Below are 21,247 nucleotides of genomic sequence, written 5' to 3' on the forward strand. Positions count from 1 at the left end.
GCTATTTTACCGCCACAATACTAACACACTATCAATAACAGAATGAAAAGTAATATTCTAGAGAAAGTATAAGATCAATTTGTACTATATAAGATAGTTACTTTAGGATTATCAAAATTAGGCTCTTACCACTGAGATTTACACGTCATTGGTATCACCAAGGACATTATATAATGTCCTTGGTATCACCGATTGCTGGACTGTGAGAAGACATACATGTAGAGTAGAGTAGAGTTGATTTCGCCAGGTAGGAACTCCGGTTCGTGTGTCCTTGAAGATTTCAAATACAAAACAAATTAAGTCCTTTTTATTTTGCTATCTAAATTCGGACTGGTGACTTTGATGGAACGTTGAAGCGCTTAAGAAACTCGTTCTGACGCCTTCTTCACGTGTGTCAAAGGTCGCGACACACACCATATGCATGAGGACGGAATAATTTGTGGTGTGGACAAACTGGATCTGCAACTTTTCTTCACGGTATGTTGTCCAGATGACACCATGTGCTCCTCTCCCACCCCCCGAGTCCATTTGTAATTGGCACAAATGCGTATGATTATCTTTTAAAGCAATGGCAGTCATCATTCCGTTCCGGGCACGTGCCCATGGCCTCATCCGGCGTTTGTCCGGAAAAGCGGTAAACCCCAGTATTATCCAAGCAGGGGTTTCGGTTGGGGGCTATAACTCCAGAAGGCCTGGGTGAATTGTATTCATATTTGGCATGTACCGTAGGTAGGTCTTGATGAGACCTCCAAATGCTTAGATTTTGGGCCCCCTACCGACTTTTTAAGGCACTGCAGCAAAACTTCCTGTTTTGATATCTCGTGTCCTGGACATGCTATGGTCGTGATTCTTGAGTGGTAGATAGCGCTAGCTCTATGGAAGGATATTATGTAAGTTTGGCTCCCCCTAGCGGCTTTTTTTGAACTGCAGGAGCAAGTTTTATTTCAGAATTTGAAAGGAAATAACCCAAGAAGTGTACCCAAGAAGTGGTTGACAAATGGTATTTTTTTTGGTGTTTAGGCCACACCATCTTAATTTTATGAATGACATCCTCTGGAGTCCCCAAAACTAATGTGAGAGGGCGAAAAAAAAAAATCTAGCAAAAAAAAAAAAGATGATAAACCGGAGGACTACATAGCTGGAATTGCGAATTAAACCACAGAACACAGTGTAACAAACAAACTAGTTTTTATTTGTTGGAATTAGCTCATATCAAAGTGCTTTTAACATGGATGATACCTGGTTTGAAGACCCATATGTAACATTTGGCCGTTCAAAGAAAAACAAAACAAAATGTGTTTGGCTGTGTTCACAACATCACGCCTTCAGTCAGAGCAAAACATCAAACTCTGTAGGCAACCCGGCCAGAGATAATATCATTCAGTTCAATACAGACATGTACACTTATAGTATTGTCATATCATTAACAAAATACTACTGGGCTCATGAGGGGCGGCGCCCTCTTCAAATCACTCCAAGTCACATACATAACAGTTGTGTTGGACAATGTGAGTGTATATAGTGTATTACGACAAGCCGGCTCAATTCTGCCCCTTTGCGACAATATGAGTCTACAAGTTTCGGAGCCTCTTCGGAGGTGATTTTTTGTTGTTGTTGGAGAACGGGCGAAAATCAATGCGCGCACGGATGTCATCCATAAAATTAAGTTGGTGTGGCCTTAGATAGCTTGACTGGTGATTTACATAATTAGAGCATTACCTAATTTGCATAATAGATTGGGAAAGTTTACAACGTCCGTTGACCCTTAACGCTCAAATACCTTTATCTGTCACTTGAAAACGGTGTGTCAGGGAAAATCTAGCTCTGGTATGCAGATTCTTTCTTGTGCTTTGCATTATAAATAATAAGGTATATGACATAAAACCAAGTAAGTTTGGTAGATATCAATTCTGTAACTAAAGACCCTATTTGCATAATTCATGAGAGAATACTAAAGCTCAAGATGGGGTTGATGAATCATAGGTAAATAGCGCTGCTTGGTATAATCAAATGATCATTACACAAATCAGACTGTGCTTTGCATAATTAATGAGGAAATTTCATAATCCCACTGTGTTCCATGATAATACGACTCAGCATAACTCGAGAACATATGGATGGATTATGATGATATTTGGTATGTGCGTAGGTGTTGACAAGACGAAGGTCAAGGTTGATTTTGGGCCCCCTAGTATGTGACCTTGGTACTGCAGCAGAACTTCTGTTTTTTCTATCATTTGACCTGGACGTGCTATGGTCTTGATTTTTTGTTGGCAGGTAGCTTGTAATGTAAAGAAGAAGTGGTGTAGGTTTGGGTACCCTAGCAGCTTCCTCTAGAACTGCAGGGACGATTTTTTTCATGAATTTAGCATCATACAATGTACATATAGGTCATATGAATTACTGAATTAAAAATGAATGTCGGGACCCCCCAGGCTGGCCCCCATTACTCCTTGTAAGGTTTTGACAGCACTTCTTTTGTGTTCTTCACACAGTGGTCTTGCACAACACAACCTGTATTGAACAACCAGAAGATCAGAAGAAAAGTGGATAGATTTTCTACTAAATCATCAAATAGTAATACAATACAACCACTAGACTCTAGAGGCTTCAGCATGGCTGAGTCTGAGAAAGCTGCAGAGATTTTAGAAAAGCCTCACCTGACAGAGGAGCAGGCAGGACAGCTGGTGGAAAGACTCTACGGGCTCAAGGTCAAGTCTCTAAAGCCACTGGACAGCTACGATGACTTGAACTTCTATGTGAAAGTTGATGGCCCTGTCCCATGGCTTCATGGGTACACATTGAAGGTCATGAATGGAACGGACTCGAAAAATAAGGGTAAGTTTCTAAGACTGGTCATCTCACTAAGGTAGTACTAGTAGTAGAAGAGCACTCCTCTATTAGTAAAGATATTGGGGAAAATGTACATGTATTGCTCTTGTGGCGGAAGATTTGTATGTTTCAAAATTCACATGACCCAGATAAAAATATAGCTAACTTTAAAGAGTTATAATTACCAAGTACAGTGAAGTGCATCACTGTGGAAGTGAGTTTTCCATAAAGAAGAATAATCCAGTCGTTCATCACACAGCATCATTGGTTTCAAAACCCCTTTGATTAAACTTGTGTCTGACATGTGTTGCTCATGGCTCCAGACTAAATTTTTGACTTAGGAGCACTAAAAAATTGAGCGTACCAACAAAAATCCAGGTGCACCACAATAAAAAGTTGGGAGCACAAGCAAAAGGCTTGGCAAACAAATTAATATTTCTATTAATCAACGTTAACAACCTGGAATGACGTATTTTAGTAGATTATAAAAGCTTGTACCTACAGCCATGACCAGGCAATTGACTGTTGATTTCAAGTCAACTTATTAACTGTTAGGCGAGCTTGCACCATAAGAAATAACCTAATTTAATACTGAAACAAATTCACACAAACAAATAAGTAATTATGCATTTTTCTTCAATTTTCTCAGATATAATTTTATGTCTTCTTGTCCCTGTGCCACTTGTTCCTTGCATGAGAATGCTTTTTACCTCCTATCTAACGATGTCATAGATCTGATAGAGGCTCAGAACGAGATGATGACATTTCTAGCAGACAGAGGATTCCAGGTCCCCAGGATTGTGCCAAACCTTGAGGGGAGGGATATGAGTCTGGAACAACTACTGAAGAAGGACAATGGTACAGTATACACTTAACCTTAAAAAACATATTGTATGTTTCTTTTCATTGATTTCTACAAATATCTATTTCATTTGTTAGCCAGATTTTTTACTTGAAACTTTTATCTATACTGGCTTAACAAGTAACATTTACCAATATTGCTAAAACTAAGAAGTTTTAAGAAGGTACATGTACAAATACAATGATAAGACCTATCTTTCCTTTTTTGTAATGTCTTAACAATTTTTATTACGTCAAATTGCATCTATTCTACTATATCATTTTTATGTAGCTGTCTGTGATAGCCATTTCTTGTAAATGTGAGTTTACACTTTTGATATCATATTATATTATATGTAGTACAAGTAATATAACAGTTTTCTTGTTGGTACTGTACATGATATAACATTACTGATGAGAAAGCTTATATATAACATCCCTGTAACTGTGTAAGTACCAAACACAACAATTACATGTACAGTGAAGTGTGAAAAAATGTGATGCAATATCTGGCAATGTGATCTATCGAGTAGTTTAAAAAAAAAAAAATAACAGCAAATCAAAGTTGCTCCTGATATGAAACTTTGCTTATCAGCTGTGGGAATCAAGATTCAGCCTCCTTACACAAGATATTATGAAAGAATGAACATTAACAATGATATGTAATGATGATTGATTTTTGTCCTTCTCCCTTGTGGTACAGGTAGCTATTCTCACAACATTGTTCGCCTCCTGACATACCTGCCGGGAACCACTTACCACAATGTGTCCGTTACTCACCACTTGGCCTATGAAGCTGGTGCTTTTCTAGCCAGAATACATGAAGCCTTGAGGGTAAGTCTTGGGAGCTTGAATGTGTATATATAGAATACAATACGGGGTATTCCGTATTTCCCGAGGTATGGCCGTCGGGCGATCCACAGGAGGGCTGGGATCAAGGGTGATGCGGAATACCCCGTGTTGTATTTTATCTATGTGATACCCACCCGAGGAAACACACATTTCAATGCGGAATGCGCCAAAAGTTCAGGGAGTTTCATGTCCTCGAACGCAAAACTGTAACAACATTGATTCCAACCTCCGAATCCGGTCTTCAAATTTTCGACGGTGGCGCGTCCGGCGCGCTCAAAATGCATTCTGAATATTCTATGGAAGCCCGTGTGATACAACTGTAGAACCTCATGATATCAAAACCAGAAGTTCCGCTGCAGTACCATAACAAGCAGCTACTCTCATCTCCCAAATAAACGTACCGGTACGTTTATTTTTTTCAGCCTCAAAATCCACCCAGTACGTTCTTATTTTGGACAGTACGTTTATTGTTTTTTGAAAATTCATTGAGGCTTTGCTTACCAGAGATCCCCAATATAACGAAAGTTTAGTTTTTTCCCCATATTTCCCCGATATTTTTGCTCCTAAATCGCTACTTTTAGACCAAATTACGTGGATTTCCCCACCGCTACAAATTATGACCCGGCATTTGTGAAATCCTGGCGGTAACGTTACTAACATATCGGTCGATCTCGCTACAAATTAAACGTTGTTATTAGGGGAAAATAAGACGGCACAATGAAGTTCTGAAATGTATTTTTCATATACACAACTTTGACAGTCTCTATTTACATCGTAAATCATAGCACGCTGATCAGAAAACAAATTACATGAATATGCTAGCGGCGCACCGTGTTTCAAGTACGCATGCAATATCAAGGAGCCAAAACTTTGAAAATGTAAAAACACCACGTAAAAATTGTGTCTTAGTATTAACAACTGTATAATCACTTTCAAAATATACCAATAGGTTTCAATCCTACCACAAACATGAACATTTAGTCCTTCGAAAATCGCCACAGTAAAGACGCACGGCAGTGAGTCCGTGGGAAAGCTTCTCTTGCATGGAAGAGCTCACCTCGACGAAGGGGAAATACTTTTTTTAAATCTACAAATAAAACTCCTTTACCTTAGTCAAAACTGTGCAGAATTTCGACAAAGACAAATTTGTGTAATTAAGTCTATACACAATTAAATTGGAATCTAGTCACGATTATTATAACATACAAAATACTTTTAAAAAGATCGCTCCCCTACAGAGAGAATACCCAGGTTTTCCAAGAAGTTTGCGTGTAGCTTCTGTTAGCCCCGCCCCTTACTGTCTGGGAGGGCTTGTTCTGACGCCGCTCTGTCTGGCTCAGGCTTTGATGTGTAACATGAGAACCCTGTGGTTTTTGGCAACATTGTACAAGCTTGTGGTTTCTGTATCTAAACAATAAATTTGTTGACAATTTAGTCTCTCAAAATGAAAGTTTTCTTTTCTACATACAAGGGTAATTTTTGGATTTGAAATTATTTGGATTGCAACAACACAACCAAGGACAATATATGGTAATGTCCTTAACATTATATAATAATGTGATTTTGTGGAAAGCATACAGTTTACAAATCTCTGATTCTACATGCAATGCATAACACGATAAATGGCAAGTTGAGATATAAAAAAAAATAACATCATATACATGTCATAGTTCCTCCTTTCTATATGGCTTTTACAAATAAATAATACTTTTACTGAGCATATATTCAGGATATTATAATTTTCTGTTCAAGTTATAAATGTTGATACATTTGTGTGAAAAAAGAGTAGACTCTGAAGGTGTTGCCCATCCAAGTGAACTTGAGAAGTTTGGCGACTACCTCTGTTTTTGTTTATCATATGTCACTTTATACAATTTTCCTTGATCACTTGCTTCAAGTTCCGGGTAGAAAATGCATGTATCATGTACATTTCCACTTGTTGAATTTGAAAGCACCGTTGGCCCCCGGTTAGGGGTCATAGCGAGGAACCTGTGCCCAATTTTTCCAACAATTTTGGATGCTATACATTTACGTGTTACAAAGAGTACGGGTCCTCCCCAGCGTAAGTGGATCAAACCTTACAGTCTGGTCTGGGTTGACATCTTTAAAACGTGATAGTCACCTGTTATGTCAATCTTTCCACAAATGTGGTTAATCTCAAGAAATAAATCAGGCATAAATGAATAAAAAGAACCTACCTGCTTAGGACAGAAGTAGCATGGACACAGTTTACGTGTCAATTTGGTCATTTTCCGGGGGGTATGTTTATTCCGGGGGGTACGTTTATTAGATTTTTAAGATTTGTCCGGGGGGTATGTTTATTCCGGGGGGTATGTTTATTTGGGAGATGAGAGTAGAAGGCCCAAAATCTTATCATTTCTAGGACTCATCAAGACTAGATACCAAATATCAGGACAATCAATCCAGGCCCTTTTGAGTTATGCTGTTCATCCACACACATTCATACCCGCAAACATACAAACGAAACGAAAACATAACCTTCTTCGGCGAAGGTTATTAGTGGGATAATGCAGCATTGGTGCCTTTATGTGTTTTGGTCATTATAGTCTGCCTTTAGATGTAGTTATTTGTGTGCTATTAGGCCAAGGAAAAACAATTGTGTTTCTGTTAACCCAACCGACCTTAGCAAAAGCCTACCCATTGTAACTTTATTTTCGGCTCTCAGCCAACGAGACCCACAAGTTTGAATATTATGGTCTGTACATATTACAGGCTGCTTTTGCATCACGTATATGAAGTGGTAATTATGCGGATTAGGTTTGTATTCTTGTAAGTCATTAGGAAAATTTGTTCTACTCAACATTGCTATTCCAGTTTGGTTCATGTCTTGTTTGTTTCCACCAGGATTTTTCTCATCCAGCCTTGCACAGACCAGAGTTTGTATGGAGCCTAAAATGTCTCCCTAGCCTTGAGAACTACCTGCACTGCCTGAAAGAGAACCACCACAAGGAGATAAACAGGGAAATCATTCAAGCCTTCAGAGAAAAAGTGTTGCCCTGTATGGATGACCTCCCTCAAGGTAAGAAGAGAGTGGTCGGTTTGGTTATTTATATGGAAAGGCTGTTGATTTGTTACAATCAAGTAAGGTCTCTTATGATTCAAATAATGTCCTGCTTTTTAGAATACAAAAGAAGATATCTCAATGTGGAAAATGTAGCACAAACAGTTAAGTTTACATGTAGAGCTGCCTCTTGACATGTCGGAGAGGGTTGAAGTTATTAGGTCCACTGTTCATTGTGCTTGTCGAAAAGAAGCATATATAGAATACATATACATACAGCACAGTAATGACATTCTATGCTGTTATCTGTTGTGAATATCTCTACAGGTGCGATGCATGGAGATTTCAATGATCTGAATGTACTTGTAGAAGAGGACCCTGTAACCCCTGGCGAGTACAGGGTCTGTGGGCTTCTGGACTATGGTGATGCCATCGTTAATCCCTACGTGTTTGACCTTGCCATCGCCCTGATGTACTTCATGTCAGTAGTAAAGGATCCGATCACGTTTGGAGGACACCTCGTAGCAGGTTAGTAACTCTTTGTAATACCCTGACAGTCAGTACCAGTTTTCTACAGTCTGAAAAGTATTTTCGTGGTAGACTAAAGAAATCTTGGATGGAGTGCGTCAAGAAGGACATTAAAGTGTGTGGCCTCACCATACCAACGTGGACCTGCTGGACAGAGTCGCTTGGAAGCATGGTGTGAAGACCTGTGTCAGGGAACCCAGCAGCAGGTTGATCAAAATACTGGATACTACTACTGCCTGCCTACGTGCTCAGGCCAGAAACTGGCCCCTTGCTTTCCAGGAGGATCCTCCAAGCAGTCCTGTCACTTGCCCTAGCCTCTGCTTCCTGACTGTTTGAGCCCGTGTCCTTCACAATTCTTATGATACTACTACTACTACTACTGAAAGAAAGAATGAATTAAGGCTAGAGTAGTTGACTTTAAATCACCATCTCAAAATCATGTAGAGCTTTGAAATATTGTGAGGACTCCGAAACTTCATACATGTTATCATGTTTGCATTCTGTTTTGTTTCACAGGATTTGGAAGTGTTCGTGTCCTGACATCTGCAGAGTGGGATGTCCTGTACTACTGTGTTGTTGCCAGGGCCTCGCAGTCATATGTTTTGGGGCACTACACTGCCAGCATCCATCCTCAGAACACAGAATACCTCATGGTGACAGCGGGAAGTGTCTGGAAGTTCATCGACATGTGGTGGGGAACACCGAAAGAGGAGATCTACGAACAGTGGAGGGATATTCAGAAATCTATCTAGAATCCGAGTCAAACTGAGGCGCCAAGGCTATTGAGACCAGAAAGCTGGTGCAACAATGGATCTTGATCATGTAGTGAGGTTGATTTACCATATATCTTAAAAATCACTGCCACTGCCACTGCCAAGCTAGCTCAGTTAGTAAGTGACGCTGCTCCTACACAAAATTTGTTGATAGAAAGTTGTTGGTTCAAGACTCTATGTGGAATTTTATTTCTAAAATACCCATTTGATATATTCAATACTTTTGTCTTGTGAACAGGATATCATAGCTTCAAAACCTGACTTTGGGATTTTTTCTTTTTAAACTTCAATTTTATATACTAGTCAATACACGTACAGTTATCAGTGTCCCAGGAGAGGGCGTGCTACGGATGTCGAATTGGATGTGTAGGTAGCTTTAGGATAGGTGAATACAACAGATGTGTGTTATGCTAATGACAACCTAATTTGCACAAGTCTTCAAAACTTCATATTTCTTTTGTGGTCAATGGTAGGGATTTCCTATTGGAGGTTTAGGTAGCTTTAGAAAAAGTGAATATAATGGAATGTGCCAAATAACTAGCGATTCAGTGACAATTGGAGCTCTACCTCACCTGGAATTCACTGAATCACACAGAGATGGTCTAATTTATGCAATTCTAGTAATCGATTATGATGTCATATAATATTTAGTTTGTACTGATTTTTTTTACATGTGGTAGTGATTTTAGATTTTAGATGTAATCTTGCCACAGGCATAGCTGTATATATGAACTTCTGTTTTACCTAATTACCATGGTGCTGATAATTCAATGGTGCTTCATCAAATTGTATGTTTTATTGCTTTTTATGTACATAATTAAATTGATTATCATAAACTTATTGTACATTTTAAAGAAAGTAAAAGTTGTAAGCCAAGGCCAGCTTTTTTAAAAGCACTTGTTTAATTTCTTCTCTTTAGACTTGACAGTCAATTGTTGCATGGTGTGTTTTTACACTACTGGTGTCAAATCGCCCATATATATAATTTGTGACGATTATCATACATGTATGCCATGGAACTACTTTTGTAATTCTACGGAAACCCCTCATTTGCGCAATGGATAACAAAACTTTATCATACCTGATTGGTAAAAGATCAAACTTTCTTTCTTGTACCGAATTCAGAGCATATTGTATAAGTTGACATTATCAACAAACCCCGCATTAGTAACGTAGATATAGAAACTTATTGTACGTAGACTTGCAAAATAGATTAATCTTGTATCACATGTATGCCTTATGTTTTACTTAATGTTTGTACTTCATCATTGTTGTCAACCTATAATTAGCCTACGGGCATGAATTTGCAATAAACGTATATGTTATCTCTCTAGATTTGTTACCCCACTCTGATGAGCGCTTAAAACAGTTTTTAATCAGCAATCTGCGTAGATTACGGTCATCTACTTTGAAGAACACTAGTACTGACACAGACATCACATAAGTAAGCATTCGAAATAATTCATTCCATGACCACACTGGTCAAAGTGGCCACTCACCTTGATTGATATTTCCATTAAATCGATACACTATCACGATGTAAGTATGGGACATTTGGTTCAATAGCCCATTCAGATGACAGATTACGCTTCTGTACCCTTGTCATTTGCACGGACGCAACGATTATTTTCATTAGTTGGTTTAATTTCATCGCAGAATCTGTTACCTCGTCGGACGCTTGCTTCGTATACTGCACTCACTACAACTTGGAATTCTGCAGCCGTTTAGGAGACCGATACAGGAAAGTCGCGTTTCTACCAACAACGTGAGAACACTTAAAAGATTATCTTAAACCAGTTGTGCAGCGATAACCTGGAATCCTGTCGTACGGCATATATAGGCCAGGACTTCGTAGAAATTTTGCCTCAGCTTCTTTGATCACGGGGGATAGCTTAGTTAGCCGGGCGGTGATAGAAGCCTACACTGCCGACGACTGATCTCAGCGTGCAGCGACAGGAGAGACTGGTACGTGACCAAGTTGGTTTAACGATTATTCATTATCCTCTACTATGCCACGAATGATGCGTAGACGGAATACCTTTGACGACACTAGACCAGGGATGACATCTCCGTCGAGATCGAAACAACGAGTTTTTTCGAGAAGGCCACGGTCGGGCAGAGCAAAAGAACTCCCGAGACGCCCTGCCTTTGTTGGGAGTAGAGAGGAGGACGATGGTGGAGCAGACTGGGAGAAATTGTACGTCTATCTTTGGAGGGAAAGAGAATATTCACCAAGAAGAGGTCGGTTCATCTTACGGAGGAGCAGAGCCCGACGGAATGCAAATGCAACACGGCAGACTTCGTGGAAGGACATGTTGCTAAACTGCACATCGGCTTTCTCCATTGCAGCACTCGCCATTGCTTTTCTTGTAATAGTGATTGTGGTTTCCCAATCCAAAACTGTCAGTAACTTGCTAAGCTGAAGGTAAATCTTTACCTGTCTCTTTGTCTAGTCAGTAGAACCATATCAAGATTAGGACATAACACACACACTCCGTCGAGCTCGCTCGCGCTCGGAATCTTCCCATGACTAGTTGTCTCCATAATTCTCTCTCATCCATCGCTGCAGGCAGTTGTAGTATGTCCAATCCGCTGTCAGCTTGAAGTCTTGTGTGGTCTTCCACGGCTTCTGTTTCCGTGATTCGGGTTCCACGGAAGAAGTTTGTGTACTACTGTTTTTCTCCAGCAGTGACCTATAAAACGTAGTCTCCTTTGCCCTATTGTTTCAGCGATCGGCGGTATATTCTTAATCTTATGTAGCTCACGGTCAGTTACAATGCATGTAGTTTATTGCAAATTCATGCCCGTAGGCTAATTGCATGTTGACAACAATGTCGAAATACAAATGTAAGGTAAAAAAAATAACTCCTGGGCAAATCCAAGTTTCTGCATAATTTATGCAAATGAGGTCCTCATGAGCATATGTTATGTCCAGGTGCTTTCACCTTTCCTACATGTAGCTACATGTTCAAGATGACATCCGCAGCTTTTACAGTAAGGGGAATACAACATCATGCATAAATTATGCAAATGAGGTCCTCATTAGCATATGGCATGGCCAGGCGTGTGCACCTTTCCTAAAGCTACCTACATCTCAAATATGACATCTGCAGCTTGTACGGTAAGGGAAATACGAGTTTCTGCATGAATTATGCAAATGGGGTCCTCATTAGCATAACTTTTTGGCCAGGTGCAGTCACCTTTCGTAATGGTACCTACATCTTAAAGATGACATCCACAGTTTTCACGGTAAGGGAAATACAAGTTTATGCATGAATTATGCAAATGAGGTCCTCATTAGCATATTTCATGGCCTGGTGTGATCACCTTTGCTAACGGTACGTACATCTCAAATCTGACATCTGCAGCTTTTCCGGTAAGGGAAGTACAAGTTTACGCATAAATCATGCAAATGAGGTCCTCATTAGCATAATTTATGGCCAGGTGTGTTCGCCTTTCCTAAAGGTACCTACATCTCAAAGATGACATCCGCAGCTTTTACGGTAAGGGACATACAACTTTATGCATCGATTATGCAAATTAGGTCCTCATTAGCATAATTTGGGCCAGGTGTGTTCGCCTTTCCTAAAGGTACCTACATCTCAAAGATGACATCCGCAGCTTTTACGGTAAGGGACATAGAACTTTATGCATACATTATGCAAATTAGGTCCTCATTAGCATAATTAATTGCCAGGTGTATTCACCTTTCCTATAGGTACCTACATCTGAAATATAACATCCGTACCATGTAACAGAAGGTACATATCACTTTCTGTACATGTAACAACATTAGTAGAGGTACCCCCTCACATCTACTTGGTTTTAACTCCCAGACAGGGGAAGTGTAGGAGGTCTTATGTTACAAGATGACCTAGTTGTGAGAAAATAACCAAAAAGTCCATAAAAAAATTGCAAAATAAATCATTTTGAAGTAGTGTATACCAAAAAAAATATTGGGGTCCTTTGGGTAAATATCCAATGCACAACTAAACCAAATTTCAGGTCCTTAGGTTTCAACACCACGGCACTGGAGGCCATAATATGCGACTTTTGTCGGAAAATGACCAAAAAACCTCGATAAAATCATTTTAAAAACCTATATCAAAAAAATTTGAAAAGGGTCTAGGGGTATACACGTACTCTACCTGCATACCAAATTTCAGCTAATTTGGTCGACAGACGACCGAGAAGAAGCGATTTGAAGATTTGACAGGAGAAGAAGAAGAAACCTGACAAAAACTAGACTGGCCGTCATTTGCTTTAAGAGCAAATTCAGCATGTTTCGCCCATACTCCTCCTCATGCAAGAAGTGGGCTGTCCCAAAATAACTCCTGGGCAAATCGAAATATTAACTGCATGTTGGAAGGCAACATTTGTGAGAGCATCATACTTTGCCAATCTCCCTCCCGATGCATAAATTGACTGTTCCAGAATCACCCGTGCAAAAACAAAAAATTCAAACTCTTCATATCTTTTTAAACTTGGTGTCATGTGATAGGTATTTGTGAAAGAAACAGAATGGTTTTGGTTTCAACAAAATTGGACATACCGTTAGCGAGTTACGGCCATTCAAAGGTCTGAGAATTAGTCCTCAAATTCTCCGGAATCCGTAAAAACCGTTAAAATGTAATATCTTAAAACTGTCATAACTCAGTAATAATTCATAATAGAAGCACCAAATAAGCTGCATTCTCTTTATTTACAATGATATTAACAAGTCCTTAAAGCTTGTAGCTTTGCCTTCATCGTTTCTTTAGATTTCTCATCTCAAAATATCACCAAAAGTGGGAAAAAATGGATATGGGCACAGGACATCTTAAATATGCAAGATTGCGATATCTCTGTAACCGTACAATATGCAAGGAAACAACTTGGCATACATGGGTTCTGTAACATGCTGAATCTAAATATGGCCATAAAATCTATATACCTGCTTCAGAAATTATGAATTATGATAATTGATTTCCTGAGGTAATAAGATGTGCATCCGCTAATTAAATATGCAACTTGCATATCTTCCTTATACTTGAAGATAAAAGAAAAAAACTTGGTACACAGAGGTTTAGACACATGCTGATTTCAAATCTAGCCTCAAAAATATAATCTGATGCAGAAATATTGAACTACATGTATTACCCAATGCTATATATTTACATTTGTACACACTGATATCATTCTTTGTACAATCTGCAATATTGGTCCGACAATTCAATATCCAGCATTCATTTCATTTCTTCCCCTTTTTTCACTGCAGGACTTTCGTTTCTTGTTGCAGGGCAGTTGAGTGGCAAAGTACATGTATTTATTGTATTGTACATGTATTATATTTCAATTTTACGGGAATCAGACAACTGGATCATGGAACAGGTGGCCATTGCTTCTCTGGTCTGGAACTATTTCTACAGTTGAATCAACTACAAAAGCTAAATCTACTTTTTGTATGGTTTCTCTATCCAGCTGAGATAACCAAGACACACATGCTGATCACTACAAGGGTAGAAGTTACTGAAGTTCTCTTTCGTTATGTACCAAAACTACAAAGTTATTTACGGCAAATAGAATATCTAGTCTCGTCTTCTAGTTCACTGGCAGTTCTGTTGGTTCTTCATCACTTTCCTCCTCTTCACTCTCTTCATTCCTGTGTCAAAAGAGAAAACGTCTGTTGAAATTCAAACTCTATAATACATTCATGGCAGACACACATTTCAAACAATCTATGATGAGATAAATATGAAACTTGGATACTTAGGTACTTTATTTCCTCCATTAGCTACCATCCATATATACTAAGTAGTACTGGTAATTGCATACAATAATAAAGGCTATCATTCATTATAAATGTAACAACTTAATAAACTTCACAGACCAGCATAATTCTGTTAAGTGAGGTTTATACTTCTACTCATAAAATAAATTACAACGGAAACTACGACTCGAGTAGAGGGCAGCTGGGCATCCCCGCCGCCCCCCTCCTCCTAGCAGTGACGTCAGAAGGTGAGGATAGCAAGTACAGTTTTCTGCATTTTAAGTTTAGATTACGGCACTAGCAAAAAAAAACAGGAACCAAATGCATCCATAGGGCGTTGAAAATGATTGATAGTAATCATACATGCAACCACTGGCACGAAAATCCACGTATTTAAACGGCAAATTCAAATTATTTGAGCTACCATGCGGCATACAAAAACAACAGTGTTTACCGATAATCATGCGGCCAAATTTGACATATAAATAACCCAAAACCCACATAAAACTACGTAAAGACTTGGAAAAAGACATTACCTGGCATTTGGGTGGTAGAAGTGTCCGTATTTTGGCCCGATGCCGACGTAATCGGCTCTGAACTACAGCGGTCGGTAGCGCCCGGGCCGCCGTCCACCATCTTGCTTCCTTCCCAAAACTGGCTCACGATTTTAAAAGTATCAGCCGATTACGGAGCCCACCATGGCTCGAATATATGCGAATTTGGTACCAAAATAACAACAATCTCTTGAATTTTCCAACGATACCAATGGCTTAAATTTTTTTAAAGGGGTACCTCCCTCCGGAATTTCGATTTCAAAAATCAAAATGTGAATATTTTCACCAATGGAAGTCGCACAAGCTGACCAGTTACATCATTTTGTAGATCGTAATGCTGGCTACAAATTGGCGACTAGTTTTCTTGTTTACGAGTGACGTAACGATCCGTATTTGGATCGGCGCGAAGCCGGCCCTCCCCAAGTGCGTGACCGGGAGCGGGTCCGCCTGCTCCCGCGGGCGAAATGCGCGTAACCCGATGGGCGATTTCTCGCTTATGGTTGACGGTATTTTAGTAAATCTTTCACAGATATTGAGTTAAGAACCTTCTTTAACTACTGGTATAAAAATATACCGTTTGACCGTTATGTATCAGATCGTACGCCTTGAATTTGGCGCATTTTTCGGTTTTGAGATCTTTTGACGGGGCCGGAGAACAAATTTCGGGCTCTGCGCCACCCCTACTACAAGTTCTGCGAGACGCCAAGAGCTTCTTACTGCAAAAGCTTGCGTGTTTACCTGCAACATGACCTCAGGTAACCAGAAAAGAACTCATGTTCTTTGGCCAGCAGCAAATGGAACGCCCGGAACCTTAGATAGAACATGGATTCTTAGATAGAACATGGAACGGGGACAGCACTTTTGACCCGTTTTTGGTCTGAAAATGGGTCCAAAAGTCCCCCATACGAAGCATTTTGAAGTGATGTACACCAGAAATGTGATTGAAGTCCTGTAGGGACATGTTCCAGGCACCCTTGTGCCGAATTCCAGGCCATTTGCTTGTAATACCAGGGCACAGGTGCCAAAAATATAGAAATTGCCTAAAAATGCCCCAAAAAAACTCCATAAAAATGATTTTAAGGCCTGTTTCAAAACGATTTTAAAAGGGCCTGTGGGTATTTACCATCTTTACCTCCATGCCAAATTTCAGGTCGGTTGGGTAAGAAATGGCGGAGTAGTAGCCATTTGAAGATTTATCAGGAGGAGGAGAAGAAGAAGAACCAGACAAATACTAGAAAGGCCGTCATTTGCCCCTGAGCAAATACAGCATGTTTAGCCATACTCCTCCCCATGCAAGAAGTGTGCTGTCCCAAAACAACACCTGGGCAAATCGAAATATTAACTGCATGTAGAAAGGAAACATTTGCGAGAGCATCATACTTCTCCAATCTCCCTCCCGATGCATAAATTGACTGTTCCAAAATCACCCGTGCAAAAAAATTCTGCGAGACCCCAAGAGCTTCTTACTGCAACATTGGCAAAGGCTTGCGTGTGTTCCTGCAATATGACCTAAGGTGACCTAAACAGAACACGCGTTCTTTGGCCAGTAGCAAATGGAACGCGCGGAACCTTAGATAGAACATGGATTCCTTGGCCAGCAGCAAATAGAACATGGAACGGGGATACCACTTTTGGCCTGTTTTTGGTCTGAAATGGGTCCAAAAGTCCCCAAAATGAAGCATTTTGAAGTGATGTACACCAGAAATGTGTTGGAAGTCCTGTAGGGACATGTTCAAGGCACCCTTGTACCGAATGTCAGGTCATTTGCTTGTAAAACCAGGCCACAGGAGCCAAAAATATAAAAATTGCCTAAAAATGCCCCAAAAAACCTCCATAAAAATGATTTTAAGGGCTGTTTCAAAGCAATTTTAAAAATCACCTGAGGGTATTTGCTTTCTTTACCTCCATGCCAAATTTCAGGTCGGTTGATTAAAAAATGGCGGAGTTGAATCCATTTGAAGATTTGGCAGGAGAAGAAGAAGAAGAAGAAGAACATGAACAAAAACAATATGTTGAGCCATACTAGGTATGGCTAAACATAACAATATGTTGAGCCCATACTTATGGGCTCAACATAACAATATGTTTCGTTGGCGAAACATAACAAAAGGTATACATGAATACAAGATCATTCTATATTGCTATTCTACAGTAAGTTTCTATATCTACGGTACTAGATATTAGCCTTTGGCTAGTTGGGTAGCCCTGGCTGTACTTTGTTACAGTCGAATAAATCAAATCAAATCAAATCAAATCTACGGTACTAATGCGGGGTTTGATTTCTTCTCTGAAAGCAGTGGAAAATAAAAAGTCCCACACTTTCAATGATGAGTGGGTTGGAAGATTTTAAAAGGAATATGAGTTTCTGCGTATTTCTTAATTTAGAAAAGATTTTGGAGATTTCGGATACTTTCGTGAATAATCTGTTTCTTTCGGCTTCAAATTCGGGACATTTGCATATAAAATGTATTTAATTTTCCAGTACTGCTTTCGTTGCACACTGTTTACATGTTCTGTCCTGGACCGGTAGCTTTTTGTATCTCCCTTTCTCTATTTCTAATGGGTGCGCGCTAATTCTTATCTTATAATTACATATTGCCGCACGTTGGTCAAAGTCATTATGATACAGATAATTTTCCATGTCGTAGATCGTTTTTACGTTTTTGTAAAATCTTAGTTTTCCTTCATCTTTCAACCGGTTATGAAAGAATGTTTGAATATACATATCTTCTAATCTTCTTCTTAACAGTGCACATGTCTGTTTGATGTCTATATTAGGGTTGTCGGTATACCAAATCATGGTATGAGTAGCCACAATTGTCAAGTACTTCCTTTACATGTTGAGTCCAGTTTTGGGCCTACGATTATTCACAGGTATATGTTGTTGTGACAGAAGTGCGTCTACTTGGAGAGGATGTGAGGAAATGTCTAGTTGTCTGAGTCGCAGTCAGTATTTGACTATGCGGACTGAAACATCTAGACCGACTGGAAATATACCCAGCTCCGCTCTACATGCTACGTTACTCGAGCTTCTTTGGACACCAAGTATAGTTTTACAAAATCTGTTTTGAATTTATCTCGATAGGACACTAATCGTTCAGGTAATCCTTTCCCCAGATTTCGCAACCGTTACAAACAAAACCGTTACCGTTGCATCTTGTTCGTATACCTGAAACTACCTGAAAGGATAAAAAGCAATATTACATTTATTGGCCTTAATGTCATTATTGGACCATCGTGATTGAAATATACCAATTTTGCACCGTATGTATTAATCTAGAAATGGCAGTTAGGTAATGTATGTTGTTGTTTGATAAGGAAAGAGTATTTTGTATGTAATGCGTTGGTGTTTTAGTGCTATAGCAATAGCTTATCGGATAATAGTTCGGCCGACTTATTCCGCTGAAATGCTGATGTTGCACATTAGTATTAATTTCAATAGTGAATACATGTTAACGTTCATATACATATAAGCCCACCTTCAAACTCCTCATCTAGCCTGTAAGGGTACATTTACAAAGCTAATTTGCGAAAGAGTTCAAGCCATTTCGATCAAGCAACTCGCTGCGGTTCAAGGACGCCACGGTTACATAGCGGCATGAAGTAGAACTGCAACTAGACCTGTCAAGGCAGCATAATAATAATAATAATAATAATAATATCAGGTGTATTTGCAGCCAGTGCCACAGGCAGGTACCCAATGTGTAGGGTAATGAGGCTGTTTAACGTGTTCGAGGCACCTCCTCGAGCACGGGACCCCCGTTTTACGTCCCTCCCGGAAGACGATTTCGTGGAAAGCTTCGTGAGGCTACAGCAATCCGGACGTCCTTGGTTGGTCCCCCATCCAAGCACTGTCCGGACCGCGCGTTGCTTAACTTCCGAGATCGAGGGATCGGGTGTATCCAACGCGCATAACACAGAGTATTGGAGATTATTTTTACACAACCGGTAATTCTCACCTGCTGACGTTTCGGTGTCTGTCAGACACCTTCTTCAGAGCTTCTGACTGGAGTACTGCTTCTCACCGCTATAAGTAGCCGATGTAGGTGGCGCTTTTGCGGCGAGAACGTAATCCCAAACGTGGTAAAAAGAATCTCCAATACTCTATGTTCTACCAACCTGATGAAATTATTTTCGGCAGCATAACACAGTTTTTCTCCTATGGCGTCAGTTATTATAAAGGACAACAAAATGACGGACACAGACGCGATTAAAACTATAGTAGGGTACCTTAGAGAAGCACGAAAAATCAATATGCTGAATTTGAGGTTACAATCGAAACAAATAACAATAAACCAATCCAACGAACAAAATATGGTTCTTTTACATCCGGACGCCCTCTGCCAGCTCACCGCAGTCAGCTGTAAAGGTCCGCCTATTTGTACGCCGACTGGCCAAACTTTATAATCTTATTCGTACGATCTAAAAGCCGACACATTATACTACTGTGCATTAAGTTCAATGTCTCGCTGGCTTTTACGTTTAAATTTCGATAAACGGTTCAAAGGTTTCGGTCGTACTATTTTCTTATCCGCTCAATGTGTTGTGCGGTCTCAAGGCCACGTGAATGCTGATTAGTTCTCTTGGTATACATACGGATAATACTATCGATATTACCGCGCATAAGACACTGTTGTATGCTGATTGGTCAATGTACTGCAACTAAACCTGACAAGGCAGCAGAACAAGGACCACAAAGTGACAACACAGACGCGAATAAAACTATAGTAGAGTACTAGTACCCTAGAGAGGCATGACAAATCAATATGCTGAATGTGAGGTTAAAATCCAAAAATTAACAATAAAGGAACAAAATATATGTAATAGTTCTTTTACATCCCGATGCCCTCTGCCGGCTCACCCCAGCAGTCAGCTGTAAAGGTTCGCCTATTTGTACGTCGACTGGTCAAACTTTATAATCTTATTCGTACGATCTAAAAGCCGACTTATTATACTATCGTGCATTAAATTCAATGCCTCCTTGGCTTTCATGATTAAGTTTTTACAAACAGTTCAAAGATTTCGGTCGTACTATTTTTGTTACCGCTCAGTAGCGGATATATACTGTGTTGTGCGGTCTCAAGGCCACGTGAATGCTGATTGGTTCTCTTGGTATACATACGGATAATACTATCGACATTACCGCACATCAGACACTGATGTATGCTGATTAGTCAATGTAGAATTTATTGACCGATCAATGTGCAGCTATTATGAAGCTCTAGTCAATGTGTTGCATTTATCTTATTGACTGCTAGAAGTCGCTCTTAAATATCAAATGTAAAATCGTATTGCCAACGTTACTTATGTGTCATTCTTTCATAATCCGCATAGTGGTGCTCTTGACACCCAAAGGGGAAGAGCGCCGATTGCCCCGATTGCAGCCCATATATTTTCTATTGTTGAGCGGAGAGAAGTAGAAAAACTGCAATAAAGGTAACTTTGGTGGCAACACCTAGCTTTTATGGCTTCCTATCCTACTACACACCGAAGGAAATGTTGCCTGGCGTTCTGCAGCTCTTGACTTACCTTGAACGTAGTGTTGATACCAGCCGAGGAGCCTCTGTGTGTTGAGCCCTTGATAATCAATTTATCATTAAAGAATAAACCGAAAACATAATCTTCTCGGCGAAGATAATCAACATGGCCTACATGTAACTGAAGACAAGGGACGAGGTGATTATGCAAAAGTCCATGCGGTTTTGGACTGGTCCATTTAACATGGAATTGCTGCTGGAGAAGTCCATTCTTGCACAGTGGATAATTTCCATGATTTATAACACCCACCCACAAACACAATCAACTCACATCAGGTGAATACAAGTACAGTCAAAGCTGATCTCAGCAAGCACTTATGGGACTGAGCAAAAGTGGTTGCTGAGGCCAGGTGGTGGTTCCAGACAGGTTGGTTGGCCAGATATTAACATGTTTACGTCAATTACTTTGTTCTATGGGATGGCAGTAATTATAATGGCTAGCTTGAAAGATAGAATGACAGGAAAGGGCTATTCCTCAGTAGGAAAGGGGGGTGAAGTCAAGACTTCGACTTGACTAAAACATCCGCATGGAAGCTCATCTGTGTTGGTAGAGTACATAT

General features: G+C 39.8%; 1 protein-coding gene and 1 long non-coding RNA gene across 3 annotated transcripts; one reads left to right on the forward strand and one right to left on the reverse strand.

Moving 5' to 3' along the window:
• The first annotated feature begins 374 nt into the window (after nucleotides 1-374).
• On the forward strand, nucleotides 375-10,180 carry LOC136427499 (hydroxylysine kinase-like). 2 transcript variants are annotated; one of them, XM_066416389.1, is made up of 7 exons: nucleotides 375-477; nucleotides 2,496-2,838; nucleotides 3,565-3,690; nucleotides 4,376-4,506; nucleotides 7,390-7,564; nucleotides 7,874-8,074; nucleotides 8,591-10,180. In XM_066416389.1, exons 1-7 carry the CDS (start codon nucleotides 418-420, stop codon nucleotides 8,824-8,826), a joined length of 1,272 nt encoding a protein of 423 aa, XP_066272486.1. In that variant the 5' UTR covers nucleotides 375-417; the 3' UTR covers nucleotides 8,827-10,180. The 2 variants fall into 2 exon arrangements, with proteins under 2 accessions (XP_066272486.1, XP_066272485.1); XM_066416388.1 differs by lacking the exon at nucleotides 375-477 and adding an exon at nucleotides 492-634.
• A 3,350-nt stretch (nucleotides 10,181-13,530) lies between these two features.
• Nucleotides 13,531-15,403, reverse strand: LOC136427500 (uncharacterized). The gene is made up of 2 exons (XR_010754440.1): nucleotides 15,133-15,403; nucleotides 13,531-14,488 (listed from the first exon to the last, which is right to left on the reverse strand). It is a non-coding gene; the product is annotated as an uncharacterized lncRNA (long non-coding RNA).
• Between the last annotated feature and the right edge of the window lie 5,844 nt (nucleotides 15,404-21,247).

The sequence above is a fragment of the Branchiostoma lanceolatum genome, chromosome 2 (genome assembly GCF_035083965.1).
Source record: "Branchiostoma lanceolatum isolate klBraLanc5 chromosome 2, klBraLanc5.hap2, whole genome shotgun sequence".
NCBI classification, from domain to species: Eukaryota; Metazoa; Chordata; class Leptocardii; order Amphioxiformes; family Branchiostomatidae; genus Branchiostoma; species Branchiostoma lanceolatum.

Excerpts from the sequence above, each read along its gene's own strand:
- LOC136427499 (XM_066416388.1), top strand. The coding sequence starts at position 569 with ATGGCAGTCATCATTCCGTTCCGGGCACGTGCCCATGGCCTCATCCGG. Across the intron at positions 635-2,495 it reads GGCGTTTGTCCGGAAAAGCG|TGGTCTTGCACAACACAACC; the intron begins GTAAACCCCAGT and ends TTCTTCACACAG. Across the intron at positions 4,507-7,389 it reads GAATACATGAAGCCTTGAGG|GATTTTTCTCATCCAGCCTT; the intron begins GTAAGTCTTGGG and ends TGTTTCCACCAG.